This window comes from Anguilla anguilla, chromosome 1, assembly GCF_013347855.1.
Source record: "Anguilla anguilla isolate fAngAng1 chromosome 1, fAngAng1.pri, whole genome shotgun sequence".
NCBI classification, from domain to species: domain Eukaryota; kingdom Metazoa; phylum Chordata; class Actinopteri; order Anguilliformes; family Anguillidae; genus Anguilla; species Anguilla anguilla.
In genome coordinates this window covers 49,139,708-49,159,902 of record NC_049201.1, presented here as the reverse complement: position 1 = coordinate 49,159,902, position 20,195 = coordinate 49,139,708, and the positions used below count along the sequence as shown (strand labels likewise).

At 43.2% G+C, this 20,195-nt stretch overlaps 3 protein-coding genes across 9 annotated transcripts in view; 2 read left to right on the top strand and 1 right to left on the bottom strand.

Moving 5' to 3' along the window:
• Positions 1-3,763, top strand: part of virma (vir like m6A methyltransferase associated) — a 34,619-nt gene extending 30,856 nt beyond the window's left edge. Inside the window, exons 23-25 of the mRNA XM_035384120.1 lie at positions 46-192; positions 3,043-3,144; positions 3,202-3,763. Of these exons, the coding sequence (XP_035240011.1) occupies positions 46-192; positions 3,043-3,144; positions 3,202-3,290 (338 nt within the window). The 3' untranslated portion in view covers positions 3,291-3,763. The remainder of the gene's footprint in view (positions 1-45; positions 193-3,042; positions 3,145-3,201) is intronic.
• Positions 3,686-19,778, bottom strand: rnf41l (ring finger protein 41, like). Of its 6 annotated transcripts, XM_035384098.1 has the most exons (9): positions 15,307-15,445; positions 11,686-11,898; positions 10,633-10,854; positions 9,871-10,010; positions 8,872-8,898; positions 7,977-8,139; positions 6,136-6,256; positions 5,228-5,518; positions 3,686-4,740 (listed from the first exon to the last, which is right to left on the bottom strand). In XM_035384098.1, the coding sequence occupies exons 3-8, from the start codon at positions 10,836-10,838 to the stop codon at positions 5,264-5,266; spliced, it is 912 nt and encodes a 303-aa protein (XP_035239989.1). In that variant the 5' UTR covers positions 10,839-10,854; positions 11,686-11,898; positions 15,307-15,445; the 3' UTR covers positions 3,686-4,740; positions 5,228-5,263. The 6 variants fall into 6 exon arrangements, with proteins under 6 accessions (XP_035239989.1, XP_035239976.1, XP_035239983.1 ...); XM_035384085.1 differs by lacking the exon at positions 15,307-15,445 and adding an exon at positions 19,649-19,778 and having other exon boundaries at positions 3,686-5,518; XM_035384092.1 differs by lacking the exon at positions 15,307-15,445 and adding an exon at positions 16,466-16,559 and having other exon boundaries at positions 3,686-5,518.
• rad54b (RAD54 homolog B) overlaps positions 15,592-20,195 on the top strand; it is a 30,009-nt gene continuing 25,405 nt past the window's right edge. The window contains exons 1-3 of one of the 2 annotated variants that reach the window (XM_035384036.1): positions 15,592-15,707; positions 16,489-16,645; positions 16,805-16,979. In XM_035384036.1, coding sequence (XP_035239927.1) covers positions 16,493-16,645; positions 16,805-16,979 — 328 coding nt within the window. In that variant the 5' untranslated portion in view covers positions 15,592-15,707; positions 16,489-16,492. Of the gene's footprint in view, positions 15,708-16,236; positions 16,295-16,488; positions 16,646-16,804; positions 16,980-20,195 lie in introns of those variants that run through there. The other variant, XM_035384026.1, reaches the window with a different exon arrangement.

The following is a 20,195-nucleotide window of genomic DNA, read 5'->3' as shown; positions in this document are numbered from 1 at the left end:
CCTCAGCTATCGGGTCTCGGCTGACCGTCGCCCTGTCTGTGTTAGGGAACTACAACCGGCGGGAGGGCGGGCGCGGGTCCGGCTGGAACGCCCAGGTCACGCCCGTCACGCACCGGGGGACGTACAACGAGGCGAGGGGCGGACAGAGCAACTTCGCCAGAGGGCCTCTTCCCTCCAGACAGCCCCCTGCAGGTAAAAGCTCTACCCCCGACGCCACAGCTCACCTGCTTATCTGCTACACTTTAAACCGCTGAGCAGAAAGCCTATGCAGGAGTTTGTAAAAGCAGCAGGACTCGTTTCTGAAATGTAATGTAAGAGTAGGGCTGGGTGATAGCTACCTTTCCCAGTTATTATAGAGCTAACAAAAACTTGTAGGTATGTGAGTTTGCTGACATTTTTCAAGGTGGAACTATAAGTTACGAGCTTTTAGTTCAATCTTGAAATACGTCAGTAAACTCTTACAAACCTACTGGTTTTGGTTAGCTCTATGGCTAGCTCTAGCATTCATAAGTAGCTTGAGTTAGCTACTGTTAGGTAACTAAGCTACTTAGCTAATGTTAAGTCAGCTAATTAATACTAGCTACCATATTTCGCTAGTTTGTTAGCTTGCTTGTTGAATAACAATGCTAGCCAATCACACTTCTTAAATCTTGTTTCAATTTCTGGTTTTTTTTCAATGATTTGAGGTAACATATTTTCTGTATTGAAGTCAGTTTTCCAAATACGTTTCCCTTTTTTATTTTATTTTATTTTGCTGCCATTTTGTACACATTTTCTTCCTGCATCTTGACAGTGCAATAATATTTCATGGCAGGTGTTCGCATTGCCAAATGTGATCATTGATCAGTTTTTCATGATAGCCATTTTATTTTTAAACATTTGTTAATTGAACATGCATTTATAGTGAGTGCAATATATACTATATTTTCAAGTATTTTAAGTGAGCTCTTCATATTTCAGAAAGTGGTGGAATTCAGCAGAATAATGAGAAACTCTTTTTGCATGGTTTCCCTTACTCCTTAGAAGTCTTCAGATTTACAGAAGTAAAATCAGTGATAAGCTTGCTCAAAGTGCTCAAATATATTTTCTGATTTTAGCAGCCTTGCAAGCCTTCAGCTTTGATAGCTGAACACTGAAACTTTTTCCTTTTTCACGTTCATCTGCACAAGTTTATTTGATAGACCTCAGTGCCTTATTTCTGCAATGTGCCTACAGCATTTCTCTCTTCCTCATGCAATTTCCTCCACACAACTGCAATTGAGTGATTGCAGTTTCCTACTCTTTTGGAAAGAACTTGAAAAGTGCCTGAATTGGTGGCATAGCTTCATGTTGGAACTCTTGTTCCAGAATTGGCCTCTGACTTCACTATTGGCTGTGGATGCTTTTTTTTTTCATTTCACCCTGTGGGTTTCTCTGCTCTCCGAACATTTAATTATTCCCTCACATTATTACAGTATAATTTTTTAGCACAATCAGTTCAGACTTTTTTCTCTTGGGGCTGGAAGTGTACTGTGTTGACATTTGGAAACAGGCCAGAGAACACCTCTCTGGTTAGCTTGAAGAGGTCTGGAACAGATCAGCTTTAAGTTTACACTGCCATCATATGGTCTGTGGGGGGAGAAAGAACCTGAACGCTTCTATGGTTTTCTCTTTTGGTACAGAAATGGTACTTATTGTTAAAGTAACTGTCCATGAAGCATTAGCTGGCGATATGTTTATATGAGTATAGATTCTTGATTGGTAAGGAGGACAGTGCTATGACCAGCCCAAGATGAGATGCAGCAGTTCCATATAAGAAAATGTACGGTATTCACTAAATAAGTTAAGCTTGGATTCTTGATTGGGGAAATTGCTCTGAAGTATACTGTAGTTCAGAGTGCAGTGACGTGCAGGCAGTGGATCGCTGACTTATCACAGGGGATTTTTTGTCCTGGGTGTGTTTTTCTCAATGTGAAACTACACCCTGTGTGTACATGGGGCCTGGGTTCACCTCTCCTCCAGGCCGCAGACATTTCCCAAAACCCAGGCGCTTCCCACCCGCTTTCCCCAGTCAGCCCAGCGCTGAGAGCATCGGGAGGCCTTTGTCTGCGCCGCCCTCCTCTGTTTATTTTTCCCCACAATGCCTTTCAGCGGCCTTTCTGCCAGCGCTTTTGTCCAGAGACGCGCTCTCCCGGCCGAGCTCATCTCCGCGGCTCTCCCCTTTGTTCCCGCCGAGCTCGCCGAGGGCCCCGGGGCCGTTCAGGTGTTTGCAGAGAAAGGGCGCTTTTCCGAAACCGGAAAAACCAGAGCGGGCCCGGCGGAGAGGCGGGGCGGGGCACCTCCCGAGCCTCGCACCTGCGCTCCGCCGCCCCGTACCCGAGCCGCCGCGGCTCCGCGTTGCCACGGCGACTCTTTCACACGGGGGCAGGCAGTCATGCTGGAAGGGGCCGATTGTTTTCCCCTGATGTTCTTACTTCCTGAATCGGCCACGACCGCAATGGTTTTGTAATCAGAATGGAGGGGTCACTGCAGAGGAGCTGGATTTTGAAATGATGTCTTCTGGTATGTTCAAGTGTGATTTCAACGCTTTTGAAAAACACCCATTGGGATTATAAACGTGACAATTACTGAAACAGGCCAAAATTTTACTCATAAGGTTATTGACATTCATGGACTCGTATCCTGTATACATGAATTGAGTTAAGAGCGCCGTCATTGGGACATTGTTGGTACTACATGTTGTGTTTTTTTAGTGTTTGACAGCTGAAGTAAATGTACAGATGTATGCTGCACAACTGTTTTTTTTTCCTGAGTGATGTTCAGATTATTCTGTTTGAGAGCAAAACATCACATGACTTTCCTCCAGAGGAAGTTCAGCTTAGTCTATGTTTAGCCGTGCATGACCACATTTTTATGAAACAAAAGCATTTGGACTTGAGCACATGCGGTGTGATGTGCTTGGTCAGCTGTGAGCTGTGTGTGAGAGTTTAGGCCATGTTATGGTGGGTGTCATCTGGCCTGTATCTTCCCCTCACGGTCGGGCTCCTCGTGCCGCCCTCACAGGTGGCTACCGGCTGGCTCCCAGGGACAGGGCCCCGCGGGGCCGCGGCACGGGCCTGTCGTGGCTGAGCGCGGGCGGCGGCGGAGGAGGAGGAGGAGGCGGAGGTGGAGGAGGCGGCGGCGGAGGCGGAGGGGGCGGCGGGGGCGGAGGCAGCGGGGGAGGGGCCGGAGGCGGGGGCTCCAGGGGGAAGTTCAGCAGCGGAGGGAGCGGGGGCGGCCGGGGGAGGCACGTGCGCTCCTTCACCAGGTAGGCCCGCCTGGCGGGACAGAACTGTGGACACAGCGAACAGACTGCTGCCGCCAGCAACCAGACCCCCCCCTTCCCCCCCCCATCCTGAAAGGAACGGGCGTTAAAAGGACCAATAACAAATTCATCGAGCTGTCTGCGGAGAGCTTCAGACTCACTTCCCGTGGTTTCCGATGACAACTGCTTTCTGTTGTGTTGTTTTTTTTTTTGTTTTTTTTTAACGTGTTGAAATTTCAATAAAAATTATGTAAGTAGGACTACTTTGAATTAAATTTTTTCTTCATTATTTTGGGTTCTGAGAATGACTGCATGGTGGAGAACTTTTAATGACTTCCTAAAACTGAGGTCAATATTACTGGAATCCTCAATTTAAGCCAGCAGTAAAAACAAGAGAAAGAATTGGGTGTGGTTCAGTTTATTCAGGCAACATTAAACTGTAAATATGACAATCAATCAAATTCAGTCGCGACTCTTCAATCATCTGTAGACAAAAATATATGCTCATTTTAAAAGTGCAAAGTGAAAACCTGTTGGTACAAAACATTCATGTGACACTAAATATTTGCTGTGTAAAAACCGGAATTTCATTTCCTCTGAAAACCCAGGTATTTTGTCGTCATAATCACAGATGTGTGAACTACACTCCACACGTGTGGAACAGTCCATGCAGCCAGATTAATTTGCTGCATTCTATGGTTCTCTCAGGTGTTTGCACTAGTCTCCATTATCTATCGGTACAAAAAAAAAGTACCATCTGTGGTATCAACCACATGCAAGACCTCTGACTAGGTGCAAGAAATTCAAATATGTGCCTTACATTTAACTTTAAATCTGATAAATGCTGGACATAAATGTTGAAATGAGGAGTAATCGTGCAACAGTTTTCCTCTACATTTAAAAAAAAATGGTTAAATACACAATATTTATCTACAAATTTTATTTTAAGGTTAGTATTTTGCATCATATTACCTTACACATTGCATAAGTTCTTAAATGTGCATTAGTTTATCCCTGACTAAGGTTTTCCATAAAGACTAACAGTAAAATTGACTGAAATGTTTTTGAGCTGAGAAAGAATGCAAACCGCAAGCAACATACAAAAAATCTAAAGCATTCACCTAAACAGGATTAAAAATACTGAAATCAGGACATTAGACTACTTACTGAAGGATGAATACATATATAAAATAAAATGATTTCATCACAAAAACGTGTGTATAGTCACAATAATTGTCATGCTGATTATAGTAACAAAATGATCAATGCGCTAAAACTTAAAGGATACTGGAATGCAATCAATGCAAAATGAATGTGCTTGTATGTGTATGTGTGTGAGAACTTCTTTTGGATTCAAATGGCAGTGACAGCAGGTAATTGAAATGGCAGTTATAGGACATACTTCTCCCAGGATTTGGAATCTAATCTTCATTCACTCTCGGGTCCACTGGAAACGTCTTGGAATGCAGAAGAAATGTCATTACTTCTAAAGAAGATAATTTTACGCTAGATTATACAGACGCACCACATTCACCACTGAATGGCCTGTATTCTGTGCATAGCAAATAAGACTGAAAACACGGGTGTTCTCCATCTGTATGAAATGTGCTGCCATGTCTGACTTAAAAGATGCACTGCTTTCTACACAAATGCTAAGTATTTCATTTAAATTCTGAACCGAATGAAACCATGAAGTACCTCAGGTACATAACCTCATAAAAGCGTTCCCCATGGCCCTCAGTTCAATTAACATTTATACTTAAAAATACTTCAAAGTTTTATCAGTTTTTTACCCAAAGTAACAGTTCATAGTTGGCCAATGACTAGAATGTACTCCAAACTATATGCGAAGATGAAAAAAACTTGCATTTCTTTTCTAAATTAAATATTGATGTTGACTGAATCCACCCCATTGTTTCAGTGAAATGCCAGCCAATCAGACACCTGGTATTTAGCGTGTGAAAGAGGTGCTTGGCGGTGTCAGATGACGGTGACCTCGCGGGACTTCCTCTTGATGCAGTCGACGGTGAGGCTGCGGGCGCTGCCGGGCTTGCGGAGGCCCTCGGCGGCGGGGTGCGGGGCGGGCGTGGCCGGGGCCCGCCCCTCCTTCTGCAGGCTCTTCAGCAGCTCCAGCAGCTCCCTCTTCTCCAGCTCGGCCTGCTCCAGCTCCTGCCTGTGCAGACGCTCGGCCCCCAGGAGGGCGCGCACGTCCGACATCACCCTCAGGAGCTGGCCCTGCGCGCACACAGACGCCCGCGCCACGTCCCGTTAGCCTGGTACTGTCTGTCTGTACTGCCAGTCTGGCAGACCCCCCAGGGTCTGCTGCTTTACATTGGCACTCAGTTTAATTAACTTAAAACTTAATTTATCACTTAAAGAAGCTGACGAGCCAGTAAGTCACGTCTCCTGGTTTCTTGGGGTTAAACTGGTTGTGAAACGAACAGACTGTTGCTCTCCAAGACCAGGATTCAGGGCCACTGATCTAGGGAATTCCTTGTGTGGCTTGATCTCTGACCATATCCAACATCCATCCACTGAGTATATCATTAACACGTGGGTGGAGACACTAAATGTTGTCCCTCCCTGATTTGAACCAATCAATATTTTTCAGGTATGTTGGTGAATTACACACACGTTCACTAATGCCAGCAGATGCCACACACGAGTGTGAGCAGTCACAACGTCACTGCCGTGTCCCAAATTCAGACGCCAATCACAACCTGTAGCATTTGCGCCGTGTACCATACGAGTGGCCCAGGCTGCAGGGAATCCGTTCAGAATCGACTTCAGGACCCCCCCAACATCTCCCCCGCGCCTATCCCTTTGGGCCGGAGCGGCCAGCCGGCCCTTACCTTCAGCTCCTCCACCTCGTTCTTCAGCAGGCTCTCCTTCTGCACCATGTGCCTCCTCTGGGAGTCCAGCCTGGACTCCATCTCGTGCCGCACCTCCTCCACCTTACAGATCATCTCAGACCTGCAACACAGGGCGCGGCTCAGAAGGCGCTCAGTATGCACTCGCTATGCACAGGGAATTATCACACTCTGTTCCAACAGCCCCCAATTGCCACGCCACCCCTGACAAACTAATCTGCTCCCCTGACTGCCTACGCTGCTTTGATGTACTGATGAAAGGGACAAATCGATTGTCACTCCAGCTTGTCATTCAGGCATCAGGCTTCACTGAAAAGGTATCTGAAACAGCACGCAGGAATTGAAAGCAGTTAAGATTTTTAAAAACGTGGCGAAGAATTAACGTCAGTCTCTGATTGTTCTGACAAGTTTAACCTGAACCCACAAACAATGCTTCTGAAAATAACTAATTACAACTGACATTAAAAGTGTCCTCAATTTACTTCTGTTAATTTGCGCCCCAAGCACAATACAAATTTTTATCCAGCCTGATGGATTATGTAGCTAAATACCGGTTTAGCTTCCCTGAGACAGTTTCTCCGAAATGTGCTTAAGAAGCATCAGCATGCATAAGACGTGTTGAATACACCCTTTTTCCTGTTTGCCTGGAAATAATCTTCTTCTACTCTTCCTGTTAGTTTTCGCCTCAGCTGTAACCTGTTCAACCCATTTTATTTGCTGTCTACTACTTTGCACCAGGCTGGCCAGTGGAGGATGGGCTCCCCCTCTATAGCCGGGTTCCTCTCGAGATTTCTTCCCATTGGGGGGTTTTTTCTCACCGCCATTTGAGGGTTCTCCTCACTGAGTTTTTTTTCCCTTATGTACCCGCTATTTGGGGGTTCAGGCCTGGTGTTTGCTCTTTTTGCTCTGTCTCTTGCCTTGCTACTCTGTAAGGTGTCTTTGTGACAGTTCTCTGTAAAAAATAAATACATTAACAACAATATGTATTTATACAAATAAAATTGAATTGAATTGAAATAATATACTCATAGACATACATTTCAAGTACCTGTAGGACTTTCCCATAGAACCTTAGCAAGAGGCCTAAAACAAAGATCAGTGTTCCAACTGACACCTCAGTCAAATCTAATTAACTAACAGCAGCTGGAACAGAAACCCTACAGCAGTGTACCCAGTGCACAAACACAGTGCACCCCCAGGAGCCTGGTGGAGACACGCCTCTGAAGAGTGACAGCAGGATGGCCTGCCCCCAGCCTGAGGGGAAGAGCACTGATGAAAGCAGGAACACCGACACGCAGCCAGACTCCACACGCAGGGGCCGGGGCACGGTTTTGTCCTACGTTTTCATGAAATGGCATTCTCGCAAGTTTCTAATGGGGCCTGTCCCACCGTTTCTCAATGACCTGGCCTTCAAGCATCGGGGTGGAAACTGATCTGTGCTCCATTTACTGAACATTCCACCAAGAGGGCAAGCAGTGAGAACAAATCTGCAGATATTCAGGTCTTAAGATCCTTTACTATAACAAGGTATTTACTGCCTTGAAAATTTGACCTTGTAAGCCAAATCATAAGCACAGCAACTTATAATGAAGAGATCATAATTGCATCCACAAGTTAAATGAGCATCAGTGCCAGACCTGGGTAATTCCCAGACCAGCAAGTGTTAGCGCAACATAAAACAATAAATCCCAAATAATTCATGCCACCCTACAACCATACGAATCAGATTAGCTAACATCCATAAGCATCTACCATGGATAGTGTACCAGGTCCAAATCTCCCAAAGGTGGGTGTGGGATCAGAATCTAATGGCCTGCACGTACCGAAGGAGCTCCAGCTCCGTGCGCAGCTCGGCCACGCAGCTGTGCTGGGAGTCGTCGCAGCTGAGGATGGTGTAGCCGCAGCCGTTGGGACACTCGCGGCTCCGGAACTCGCACACCGACAGGTGGGCCTCCAGCGTGCGCCGCTCCACTTGCATGGGACACCCTGAGAGAGAGAGAGGGACACGGCTGAGGGGATATTAATCATTTACACGGTCACACACACACACACACATGCATGTACGCGCACACACACACACACACACACACACACACACACACTCTCTATTAGTCAACCATAACTCAAAGGGACCATGGTTGTGCAAGAACAGAGAATGGAATGTTAAAAGGACACACCTATGCATTTAACACAACACATCCTCATTTTTTCCCTCCTTTTAAAGCGCTATAATAGAACTCCCATCCAGTGGGAAGTTTCATTGTTTCAGTTGCAAGACATTGCCAAGAGTTTCATGCCTACAGCTATCCAATGTCCCAAAAACTCAGCAGACTTCACACTGATACACTGATCCTTTTCTGTAACGCACTTTGTTCACTTTTTGTTGCTTAGGCTAAGCGGTGGAGACACATATTATTCTTTAAAGGACAATGGACTTGCAATCTCGAATCTTGCTGCAACTGTGCCTGGAATTTTTATATAAAACAAAAGAAATGGCATGCAAGGTGTTCCTGTTTTCAACTTATGAAGACTGATTCTGTAGGTATGGGTCTTGGAGCATGGCTGTTTGCTGGCCCTCTCTGCAGGGACCGTTCGACTTTAACACCCCTCCCTATCTCTGCACAGAGTGAGGAAGATTTGGACGAAGCAGCACACCACCCCACATCACTCAGCACTCCGGCGCTCTGAGCCCCGAGCGCTCGGAGAACATCTACATACCACATCGATAACAGAGGTACTCTCCACCTGGCAAAGAAACACAGGTCACACACACACATCTTTTTAGAGTCCCCACTCCTGCTAGCAAGAAAATGTGATACTCAAATGTGACATGTTCACTCGCCCATTTTTCCTTCTCAAACGATCAGCTAAAAATTAAACGGCTATAATGCGCGTCGTTCGCGATGACGGGTGAACAGACCCCCTGCGGCTCTAATCCCATTGGCCAGGTGTTCCCCTCCTGGAGGGGGGGGGGGTTTGTACGCTCCACTGGGCCCTGGTCCTCAGGGACCTTCATAAAGAATTGAGGGGAAAAGGACCTGGTTGTCCCGCCCACTGGTTCTTAGTCACTTTTGTCCTGACAGAGTCAGTGAGGTGGCAGGTGGGCAGTCGGATGTCAGCTGTGGCAGTTTATATGTCAAGAGTTCTCCCTTGTATTCCCTTTGCCAATGAGGAGAGATGAGACTTCCAGAAAGTGCCACTGATCATTAAGCACTCAAAAGCTCTCTGCATGACCATGTATTTCAGTGGCCATGAAGTCAAGCCAAAGGACGCACTAGGCGTTCAACATTTCACAAGGCCTTCTCTTGCTGGCTGAGCAAATAACAAATAAATGCTTGAAGGTTCCTTTGAAATCTAAGAATAGTATCATGGAAGAGCAGACTGTCTCCAATAAGGATAAAAGAGCAGCTCAGTTGCACAGTAAACTATATGAAACAATACTGATAGTTTACCGTGCAATTTTAATTAAACATGTGATTCTAATTTGAGTTGGAATTTAAACAATTTGAGGTTTTCTGGAAACAGTCTGTAATGATTTGAAAATACAAAACAGGGAAACAAATGTTGAGCTGCTGGACCAAAATACCCCCAAGTAATTGCATAGTTCAGACTTTTAAATTATTTTTTAATTATCCACCATTAATAACTGACATGATTTGTACATGTGAATTCATCTGTGCTGGGTTGTGGATGGTGTGTGGAATGGGGCCTCAGTACCTGTGTTGGTGCAGGCCACCAGCCCATATTCGCACTCCCTCTCGTGTCGGTCCACAGACTCCAGCGAGCACACCATCTCGCAGCCCTGGTCTCGGTTCCGGCACCGGATCTGCAGCCGGCTCAGGTCATTCCGCATGTACCTGCAGCCAGGGCGAAAGTCAAAGGTCAGGGGTCAGACCAGGGCCTCGCCTGGCTCAATGTCAAATCAGACAAACTTTACCCTAAAAGGGGTCTTAGTCTTTGAGGCTCAACCAAAAGGGGGGTTGTTTGAGTCCATCCAGGGATGGAACACTTGGTGCTTTTTGACTGCAGAGTAGAATGGTGGACATGGAGCTGGGCTCATCACTCAAAGTTCAGTTTCCATGGCAGTGGAAGCCTGCCTTTCCTCCCCTGAATAAGGAAATTCACTTCAGTACATACTCTGCCCTATAACGGAAATGCAGAATATGTCATGTGTGCACCGCAAGTTGCCTTTAAGAACTGAATCTGCTCATTAAAGAAATCAAGAGGAAAAGCAACCAAAAAACAAAGAGGTCTTCCTTACTGCATCGTAACCCGATCTGGGGTTAGAGGAGGGCGATATACTGACTGTAGTTACCCGAATAAGGATTTTACAGAGGATGGTGGCTTTTTGACTATATTCACCTGAAGAAGGATCATTCAGAAGAATGAGTCTTCCTGACCGTGTACTCACCTGAAGAAGAATTCTACAGAAGAATTAGCCTTCCTGACTGTCTACTGACCTCCCGACGGCACGGTTACCTGAACAGGGGCCGGAGCAGGGTGACGTCGAGCGACTGGCGGTCCTCAGGGCAGTTGTGGTGGTGCACCAGCCAGCCGTGAATGCAGGAGCTGCAGAAGGCGTGCTCGCAGGGCGCCTGCAGCGGGTCCTCCAGGACGTCCCGACACACGCAGCACAGCAGCCCCTCGTTCACGTACCCCACGAACCGCTCAATGTCATAGCCCATCCTGTCTGACACTGGCCTGTGTACGCGGGAACAATGGCATGGGTGGAGTGGGACACAGGGTAGCACTCTATGGTACCACGGATTCTACAAACTCGCCAGACACTCAGCTGCAGGTTATTAATTATTGGAAGCTGTATCTACCCATCACTCAAGCTGAAACAATCCAACTGAACGGGTGTTCAGAAAATCTATTAAGAGGCATGATTAGGTATAATACTGTGGCAATTGATGTTCAGTTCTCTAATACATCACCTGAAGCTCAGGTAGTTAAGTAGCAGAGAAAAATAAAAGTTAACACAAGAGCTGAGTATCTGAAGAATCTGAAGAATATGTGGTGTTAAAGCGATGTGTACATGCTTTCTTCAAAACCATGGAAATTATGATCTATATCATGCTAGCTACCCAGCAATTCCATTTATAAACAAGGATTTATAGAAGCTTGTGGCTACAACTAAGCCAATGGAACCCAATGTGAAACTTTCAAACAAATGCTCAGGCATCCTATTAATGCAGACTTATCACTATACTGTGTATCACACCATTTTAAGTCAAGTGCCTATGCCATCCAGTGGCAGGAACAGTAATGTGTTGGTCACACACTGGTCACACTGGTTTTGCTAACTGTTTTCCACTTGCATGGTGTTGCAACTTTGAAAGAGACTTAGCATTATAAAAAATATATACAGGCAGCAGGATATCAACAACATTTCATCAAGCACAAGACACATCAGTCTCATTTACAGGCCACATGAAAGTTTAAAAAAAACTTAACCACCCACAAGCATGGCCGGGCACAACAATGTAAATGTTCCAAAGCAAATTCAGCGGATTAAAAACAGCCTGGTACCTGACGGAATCGGCTCTGTTCCACCCTCCTCTCCCTCTTTGACCTCGGGCTGCACTTCCCCCAGAACCGGAGTTCCCTCTGTCCCCTCTCACTGATCCGCTTTACCCTTCTCTCCAGCTTCCAACTGCCGCCCTGCACGGCGAGACGGTGACCAACGGTCCAATCAGCTGTTGAGTTTCCTTAGAGACGGCAAGTCAGGGCCCAGGCAGCCAGCTGTTGGACAAAGCAAACAATGAGACAGTGTTCACAGGAGAACCCCCCCCTCTCCCAGCTCCCTGCCCCTCAGGCTCCTCTAACTGGTAGGTTACATATCAGTCATATACACTCAGAACCACCAGCCTCTACTTGCTGCAAGACACTGTGCCTGATCTGATGCAATCAAGCCAACATCATTTATCTTTAAAAGTGTGCATCTAAGTAAATGGTCAGCCATATTCTTTTGAGGTGATAATATAACCACACCTGCAACTGAACTTATGGTTGCACAAAGGACGAGTCAGGTGCCCTTTTAAACAGCACCACCCTCTGGCACTCTACCACTTTATTCTGATCTGGATACCAGCCAGAACAGAACCCAGACTGTAAAATTCACAAGAAACTGACACTGTTGCTTCTCTTAATGTTTTTATTATTCATTCACTGACTTTAAAAGGCAGCTGGATTTTAGAAATGAAGTTCACTGAGCTATGTTTTAAAGTAGCTACTGATTTTTGTCCAGGAAATGTAAAGCTCAAACTTAACATGTCATGTGACAATACTTTTTTCCAGAATGCTGAGTGCCCTTTAAATTTCAGTAACCACTATGCAAATGTGTTTAACAGTTGCCGAGCAGAAGTCACAGCCGGGGTGACTCTGCAGGAAATACTCAAATTGCACCTTTTTACTTCACAAAATGGTGCACTGTAAATCCAGTCTACCCCAGGTTTCACAGTCCTTCAGACTGAAATGGCACCAGGAGTTCCCTTCTCATTAGAGAGCCAGCTCATAGAGAGCATGCAGTCATACTCTCTGTGAACCCCACTGCAGCTGAAGCTTTTTTCTATTGGAAGCTAACCGTGTTTCTATCTGATCATTAATGTTGGAAAAAAATACTGACCCATCTGAACCATATACACTCCTTTAGGAGAAACTTCTGAGTACAATTAAGTTAATGCCCCTTTGCATTGCTTTATTCAGTGATTGCTAAAACTATATTTAAAACATTAAGGGAGAAATACTGAGAATTGCAATGTCACAAATGTGTGTAAAAGTCTTTTAAAGTTCAGATCAGATGGATCAGTGGTTTTACTGTTGCCATCCATTTATCACATAATATTTAGGTGTAATATTGTGTGTTTGCATTGACACACAAACACGGCAAAGACTCCTGGGAAACACACACCACCAAGGTACGTTTAAAATAGCCTGGTCATATGAGACCGCATAGCAGATGGCACCGCCTAGCAACAGGAACTGAAATAAAAACTCCATCAGGTATGCAGGATAAGGAGGCACAATTTCCCATCACACTAAAAAACCATACTACCTTCATAACTAGAAACTCAACAATTGAGTCTTTAATTAAAATAACTGTTAAAATCCATGCATCTGAGACTACCAGTGTCAAATAAAGACATTACAATGTTTCACTTGACTTATTGTTGGTATCTGCTAGCTACAATCTACAGCATTCCCAAAGACTAAATGCCTTCATTTTAATGTAGTCACTTTATGCAGCTCTTAAATTTGAATTAAACTTCTGCTTTAGTAGCATTGGCCTAAGTGAAATCTTTCACAAGTGGGTTTTTAATGAGGAAGCATCACCAATGTTACCAAGCAGAGGTGCATTCTTTCTAATACCTGTTGCATGGCAACCCATTCAAAGGAAAAAGACCAAGGCAACATTCTGAAGTGGGAGAGGGTTATAGCCCAACACACACTGAGCACAGTGATGAATGTGCCCAGTGACAATTATTTTGCTCCCTTTTCAGTTTTCCAGGTACTTATTCCCTTGTTGGCCAATGAGAAAACATTTGACGGAAAATTTTTTAACAGAGTTTAAATTTTTTCCCATGCACAAGAACTGTTTCTTAATAGTGTAAACCACCCAACAGCCCTTAAATACCTTTTATAAGTAAAAAATATCTCAATCAGGATTTACTTCAGGAGGTTACCTATATAGACTGTATGATTCATGACTATCTATGCCCAATGTAACACAAATACCATTATGAATCTGGGTATTGCCATATGCTGGAGTACAAGATTTTCACAGATTGTTTTAAAGGACCTCACGTGGGCAAATCATAACGATGTAAATGGTCCTATTGACAAGGGACAGTTTATCAAAAATAAACAAATATGAATGTGTGTGTGTGTGTGTGTGTGTGTGTGTGTGTGTATATATATATATATATATATATATATATATACATACATAGTACATATATATTTAATATATGTTACACTTACCATTTTGAAATAGCAAACTCAAATTAACATTTTTCTTATAGTCCCTTTTCTTATAGTGTTACATGAAGAGTGAAGTGTTACTATTTTCTTCTGCCTTCCATTTCAGCTGACACTGTATTGCCTTAACAAATCTGTGATATGTGACATGAGAACACACAAAGCCCCTTAGTTTGTAAGCAGTCTAGGTTTAATGTAATTTGCAGTGATCTCATTTGCAGTGATCTTATTAACTTCAATAGATAGAAAACACTCACATATTGCCATCCCTGGGCACATCAGGTGTGAACTAATTAACCTCTTATCCCCATCACATACAATATACAACAAACGCAGATATCAAGAGTATTTCACGTGTTTACGGTGTAATGTCACCTTTTCAATATTTTTGACGTTTACATTTTGTCCACAATAAAGCCTGGTGTTCAATAAATGATCTTCTACCTGGTGGATAGTATAAGATGACAAATTAATATTTAAAATATATAAGATTATGTTTTAAATAACAAAGCGTGGTCGAATATCCTTGATGGTTTCCATTGCACATGTATTTGACTGGATTAACGGATTACGCCGTCAATTTTTGGATTACGCACTCGCTGTCAACACCACATTCATACTGTAACTTGTCAAATATCAAACAGCACGGTCCACAAACGCCTGTACCTCAGTGACTGTAACACCATCACTATCGCTATAGTACGCGATCCAACTAAATTAGCTATCCAACAGTAACAAAAATTCGTTAGCTAGTATTGCTTGGTACATTTTATTTCGGAAAGCTAGCAACCGCGAACACACGACTATGTCATACATTTCGCTAACTATGAAGTATTCATGACAGCAGTATGATGTTTAGACCATTTAAGACGACTGACAAAAGCCTGTTGACAATTTTGCTTTAGACTAGTATTAACGTTAGTACTGACTACAGCTTTCTGAAGTCGCTGTCTGGCAGGTAGCTAACTTTAGCGAATTACTTTCAGATAACTTGCTGGCTAGTTAACAATCAGATACATTAGGAAGTAGGCTACTCTAGCAACCTACAACAAACTGGTGAGTCATTTTCAAAAGATTGCAAGTCACCAATCAAAGATAGGCTTACACAATTAACCTTTTCATAGGTAACTGAAAGTTTTCTCGTGTGTCATTGTTGTGATTCACCACACTCACCCGTTACTGTCCCAGTTTCCCGATGCCAGCTGTCCAGTGTTTACCATTATACCAGACATCACCACTTGCCGTAAAGGTCCACGAATAGTCGTGAAATTTTTGGTAGCAGGCTAGCCTTTTAGTTGCTGTGGTTTTATTTGATGCACGTTTAAAACAACAACAAAAAAATGATCTTCATAGCTGTAACTAAAACACGCAGAGAACACTCGGTTCCGAAAATATTGTGCTTTACAGTTTAGCAAGCTAGCTTTATCTTGCAGTGTTTGTTTACATCGCCATATTAAAATCGTTCCTCTTGCGACGTAGCCAATAGAAAGTTACGTTACGCCACGCCGCTTTCGCGGGAGACTTGATGTGGCTCGCGGCCGATCAAGAAAGCCTTGCTCGAGCTAATGTTATAGGTATGTTTGGTTCATATTGGTATTTTATAATGATAGTGAAGCATTAAGGTTTCCATCATATTCTATATAAAAATAGGTTTCCAGACGTATAGTGAGTAACGGTAATAACCGTGTGATGATGTTAGTCATCATTTCTCATGTTTCCTCCCGTGTTGAGCTCTGCAGCAGTATCTTTAGCTGACTTCTGCGGAATAGTTGGTTTGCTACCTTATATATGATGTGATTAAGCCGGGCTAGCAACGATAACGTGAACAACCAGTTCTAATTCATAATTCAGTTAGCGTAACCAAATTTTCAAGTCTCTTTAAAAACCAATCGTGATTGCGGCGGAGATTATGATCATAGTAATGATTGTTAAAATCTGTCGTTATTATTAGCCTAAAATGGTCGATTTATTGTTCGTTGAAGGACAGATATAATTACAAGGAAAACTGATAAAACTTCTGTTAAAAACTGGTAGTATTGCACAAGTAGTTTTTAATTACGGCTTAATGTCGCTGTACAAACTGTTGCCTGAAGTGTATTTTCTTGTTTTAGACCGCAAGCCGCCATACCTGCCATTGTAAAGCAGGTTATCAGAAATTTCGGTAAATATCTAAAATATCCTTCATTTCACTTAAGTCACAAAATGTATTTAGAAAAAGTCATGTTTATGAGTGATGTGACATGAGAAGTGGATTTGCTATTCAGTATTTGATTCCCTCCAAAGGCTACAAGGTGTGCCATTACCGTTCTAGTGTTAAAGGGAATCGACTGACCTGCACTCTGTCTCCCTCCCCAGCATCATGCGCCGATCGGCAGCTCCCAGCCAGCAGTATGGAAATGTGACCAAGAGGCCCAGGTTTGTTCCCCCGGGGGCCACCCAGTCCAGCCCAGGTCCCAGGCCAGGGCCAGCAGCAAAACAACCTCAGCCCATGGCATGCAGCACAATTAACCAGGTACGACATTCATCAATCCCTTTTTGTCAATTATTTGTACCTGATATAATTCTCCTGTATCAGGTTTAACTTGATTGTATGTTCTTAGCATATGCTGTGCATCAGATACCTTATTATTGAAAGAAGTTGATTGTTGAGTATTTTTCTATTCCTTCATAGGTACGAAAGTCTGTTCCTGAGCAGAAACGTGAAGCTTCTGTCCTGTCTAATGCACTGGCAAAAATTCTAAATGCTGTTCCACTGGGAGAGTCCAAAGAGAATTGCACAGTGCTGCAGAATTGCTCCCCTTTACCCTGCAGTGAGCAGCATCCCCCAGAGGACAAACTCAGCGCTGGTAAGACTAACAGGCTTCTCCATTCCGCTCTCTTCTTGTGTTTATTGGTATATGCTGCTGTTTGTGGATTGGTTTACCTCCAGAGTTAGTGCAGATGAGTGTTGAACAGCCACACTGCGTTACAACACAATAGCCCCAATTCCTCATTTGAAATGGATTGTGGGTGATGAATTTTACCTCAATACTCACGTCATAGGATGGTACAACCTCAAATCTGTGTATAGTGAAATCAGATGCAGTATCAGATGTTTTTGCAGGGGCTTGTCCTCTGTTCAAGAAATGATGCTATTCAGGATCTATGTGGTGTTTGAGTGATGTGGAATTATAGGTGGATATGTTCTTTCCCTATGCAGCTGTATAGGCATTGATTCCTAGAATTTCAGATGCAAAATGGCTACTCCATTAAATTCTGAATTCAGCATCCTGTGAGAATTTCCTCCCCTTGAAGAAATGTTGTGATTATTTATTAATAGTTACCAACTTGCACTGTAGGTGTGGTGTGCAAACCTAGTCCAGGAGTACAGCTGTTTAGTGGTAACTATAAATAATAATTTTTGTCTTGAAAGTAACTTATTTAAGATGGGTTTAAATAGCTTTTTGGTGTTTAATTGAGAAATCAGTAGAGCATTTTAAATTGTTAACTGTTGTCATCTTGGTCAGTTGTTTGTAGCTGGGTCTTGTTTTATGGAAGACATGTTATTTGTCGTGTGGTGTCTGTGCCTTGTTGCAGTGTTGTGTCCTTTGTGAATTCATCCTGGTTTTGTTCACCAATATTTGGCCAGTTCTGGTGCCTTGATTAACAGGTATATTGAGAGTATATATAAAGAGTGATTTGCTGTGAGTGAACAGAAACCAATTTCAAACTGAATTTTGTTTCACGGATTTACACACAAAATTAATTCAGTGTGTATCAGGTTTTGGTATATAAAAATGTATTGCACATTCTAAAGCAGAGAAGAAGCAAATGTGGTCAAGCAAAGGGCTTTGGTACAGTATGTGGTATGATACATGGCATAATAATATATGCATAAATATATATATTGGTTCTCATGATATTCTTATGTTTTTTGAATAACAGCTCAGAAAATGTACCCTATGAAGCAAACTGGCAAATACGACATTTGAAGTTTCTGAGTACATTTGAGCACTCACTTTACAAGTGTTGAATGCTTTGTATTTTTGTATATTGACATTAGCTTTTTTTACATTCTTGCATAAGGGGATTCTGTCATGGAGTGGCTACTCCATGTGGCTATATTTTATATTTTTATATTTATCAAAAAAGTGGCTATATTTTATATTTTTTGTACCTTACTGAACCTGTGATTCAGCAGTTGTCTACGATCATGAAAATGCACTTCTTGTACGTCGCTTTGGATAAAAGCGTCTGCCAAATGAATGTAATAATGGAGTAATCAAATACAAGTCCTGCAGTATAATCACAGCCGTGTACAGACTGGCTAGGCACATGAAATGTTCTGTGCATACAAAGATATCATGCCCACAGAAAAGTACATAATATATTGAAATGTATACTGTATGTATTTAAAAGGGTATATCCCTTACACATGTCAAAGCAAATTTTAAAATCCTTAGCTTCTGTGATCGTAGCTCTACGTGTTGTGAAGTAACTGGATGACCACTCAAAACAGCATGGCGATATAGGCTCAAGGTTCATGTCTGAAGTCCACATTGCATGGTTAACCTTGGAACAGGGAGGGACAGGAGTGTGGTCGTTATGATCATAGTTCAGGTCTCGGATTCAAAACAAACACTGTCTTTTGATTACTACTGATATCTGACATGTTCTTTTTTAACCGATTGTACAGTATAGAAGCCGAATGTGTTTAAAGATTGGAGTTCAGGCATAACTTATTCTTGAATTCGTTACCATTTGTAAATGCCGTATTTAGGAAGTCGGCAGCTAAAATGCATCCGCAAAAGTACATTATTACAAGGCTTGTAATAAGTCCGTGGAAACAGCATGGCTAATGCAGAGTAATGTGCACATGAGAAGTCGTGCTTAATTTCTCCAGTTTAGTTTTGAACTATTGAGAAATACAGTACGTTGCCATTTTTATCTCGTATTGTTTGACTGCATTAGTTAAATCTCGATTAATGCAGACGTATCGGTACGCGCACAATGAGCCTCATGGCTGAATTTTGCTTTGTACAAAAAAGTATGTGTCGGTAACCAAACAAAAAAATAATATAAACGTCAAACATATCCTTTCATGTCATACTAAAACGTTTCAAAGTACAAAACGATTGAAGCCTCCACACATTAGACAAATATTCGCCAAGGGTCGACTTGCCCCTGAAACGTAAAAAAGGGAAATGCCCTTGCAACGTTAATCGATGTTGGGTTAGACGAGCGACAGCAACGCTCGCTATATATTAACGTAGTATAGGTGCAGATTAACTTAATACTGAAACTTGAGCTTTGGGTGAAACCTAACCAGCCGAGTAGAAACGCGGTGTGATTGACAGCAGGTCCAGCATTATGCAGATGAGCGTGGGTGCTGCAGCGCCAGCGCGAGGCAGATTAGGGCTGTGTTCGGGATCAGTAAGCACACAAGCTCTGCCTCTCCCTCCCGTACTTCAAATTAAAAGCAACTAGTGTTTGCCCGCGTGCACTTTCTCTTCAGTCTAACACGTCGATCACCTACCGTACGGACTATTTTCCTTCTTATTCACTTTTAGACGCCGCGTCGTTTGTTTCTTAGCCGTGCATAACGTTTGTTTGGCGTTTCAGTTTCTCTTTGTGCAGATAACCGTTAGAGCGCTGCGGTACACACCTCTTCCGCACGCGCTGTTTTAGATCTGTGGGCTAACGTATTTGTAACCAAATAAGAAATTTATTCGCCCGTTTTTCTTCAAGCACAAATATTTAGCGCCTACTTTGACACGCACATGAAAAAAGCAAAGTGCGCTTGCTTGGTTTACAATTTAATAGAGTCTAGATCTGTATGTAGGTCAGGCTGGGTTTAAGCAGCTTTCCTGAATCTGCGTCAGCTTAAGCTGAAAGGAATTTCAATAAAACCCTCCCTAGTAGGCGTGGGCCTAGATGAGGCTGGCCTAGTTAAGCCTGATTTCTTTTTGTGTGTGTGTGTGTTGTGTAACAGAGGGGAGAGGGACTCCTGTGTGTGTGCATGTATGTGTATGTTTATATGTTTGAGAGGGGGGAAAGAAAGGACAGGGAAGCGATTTAAAGGT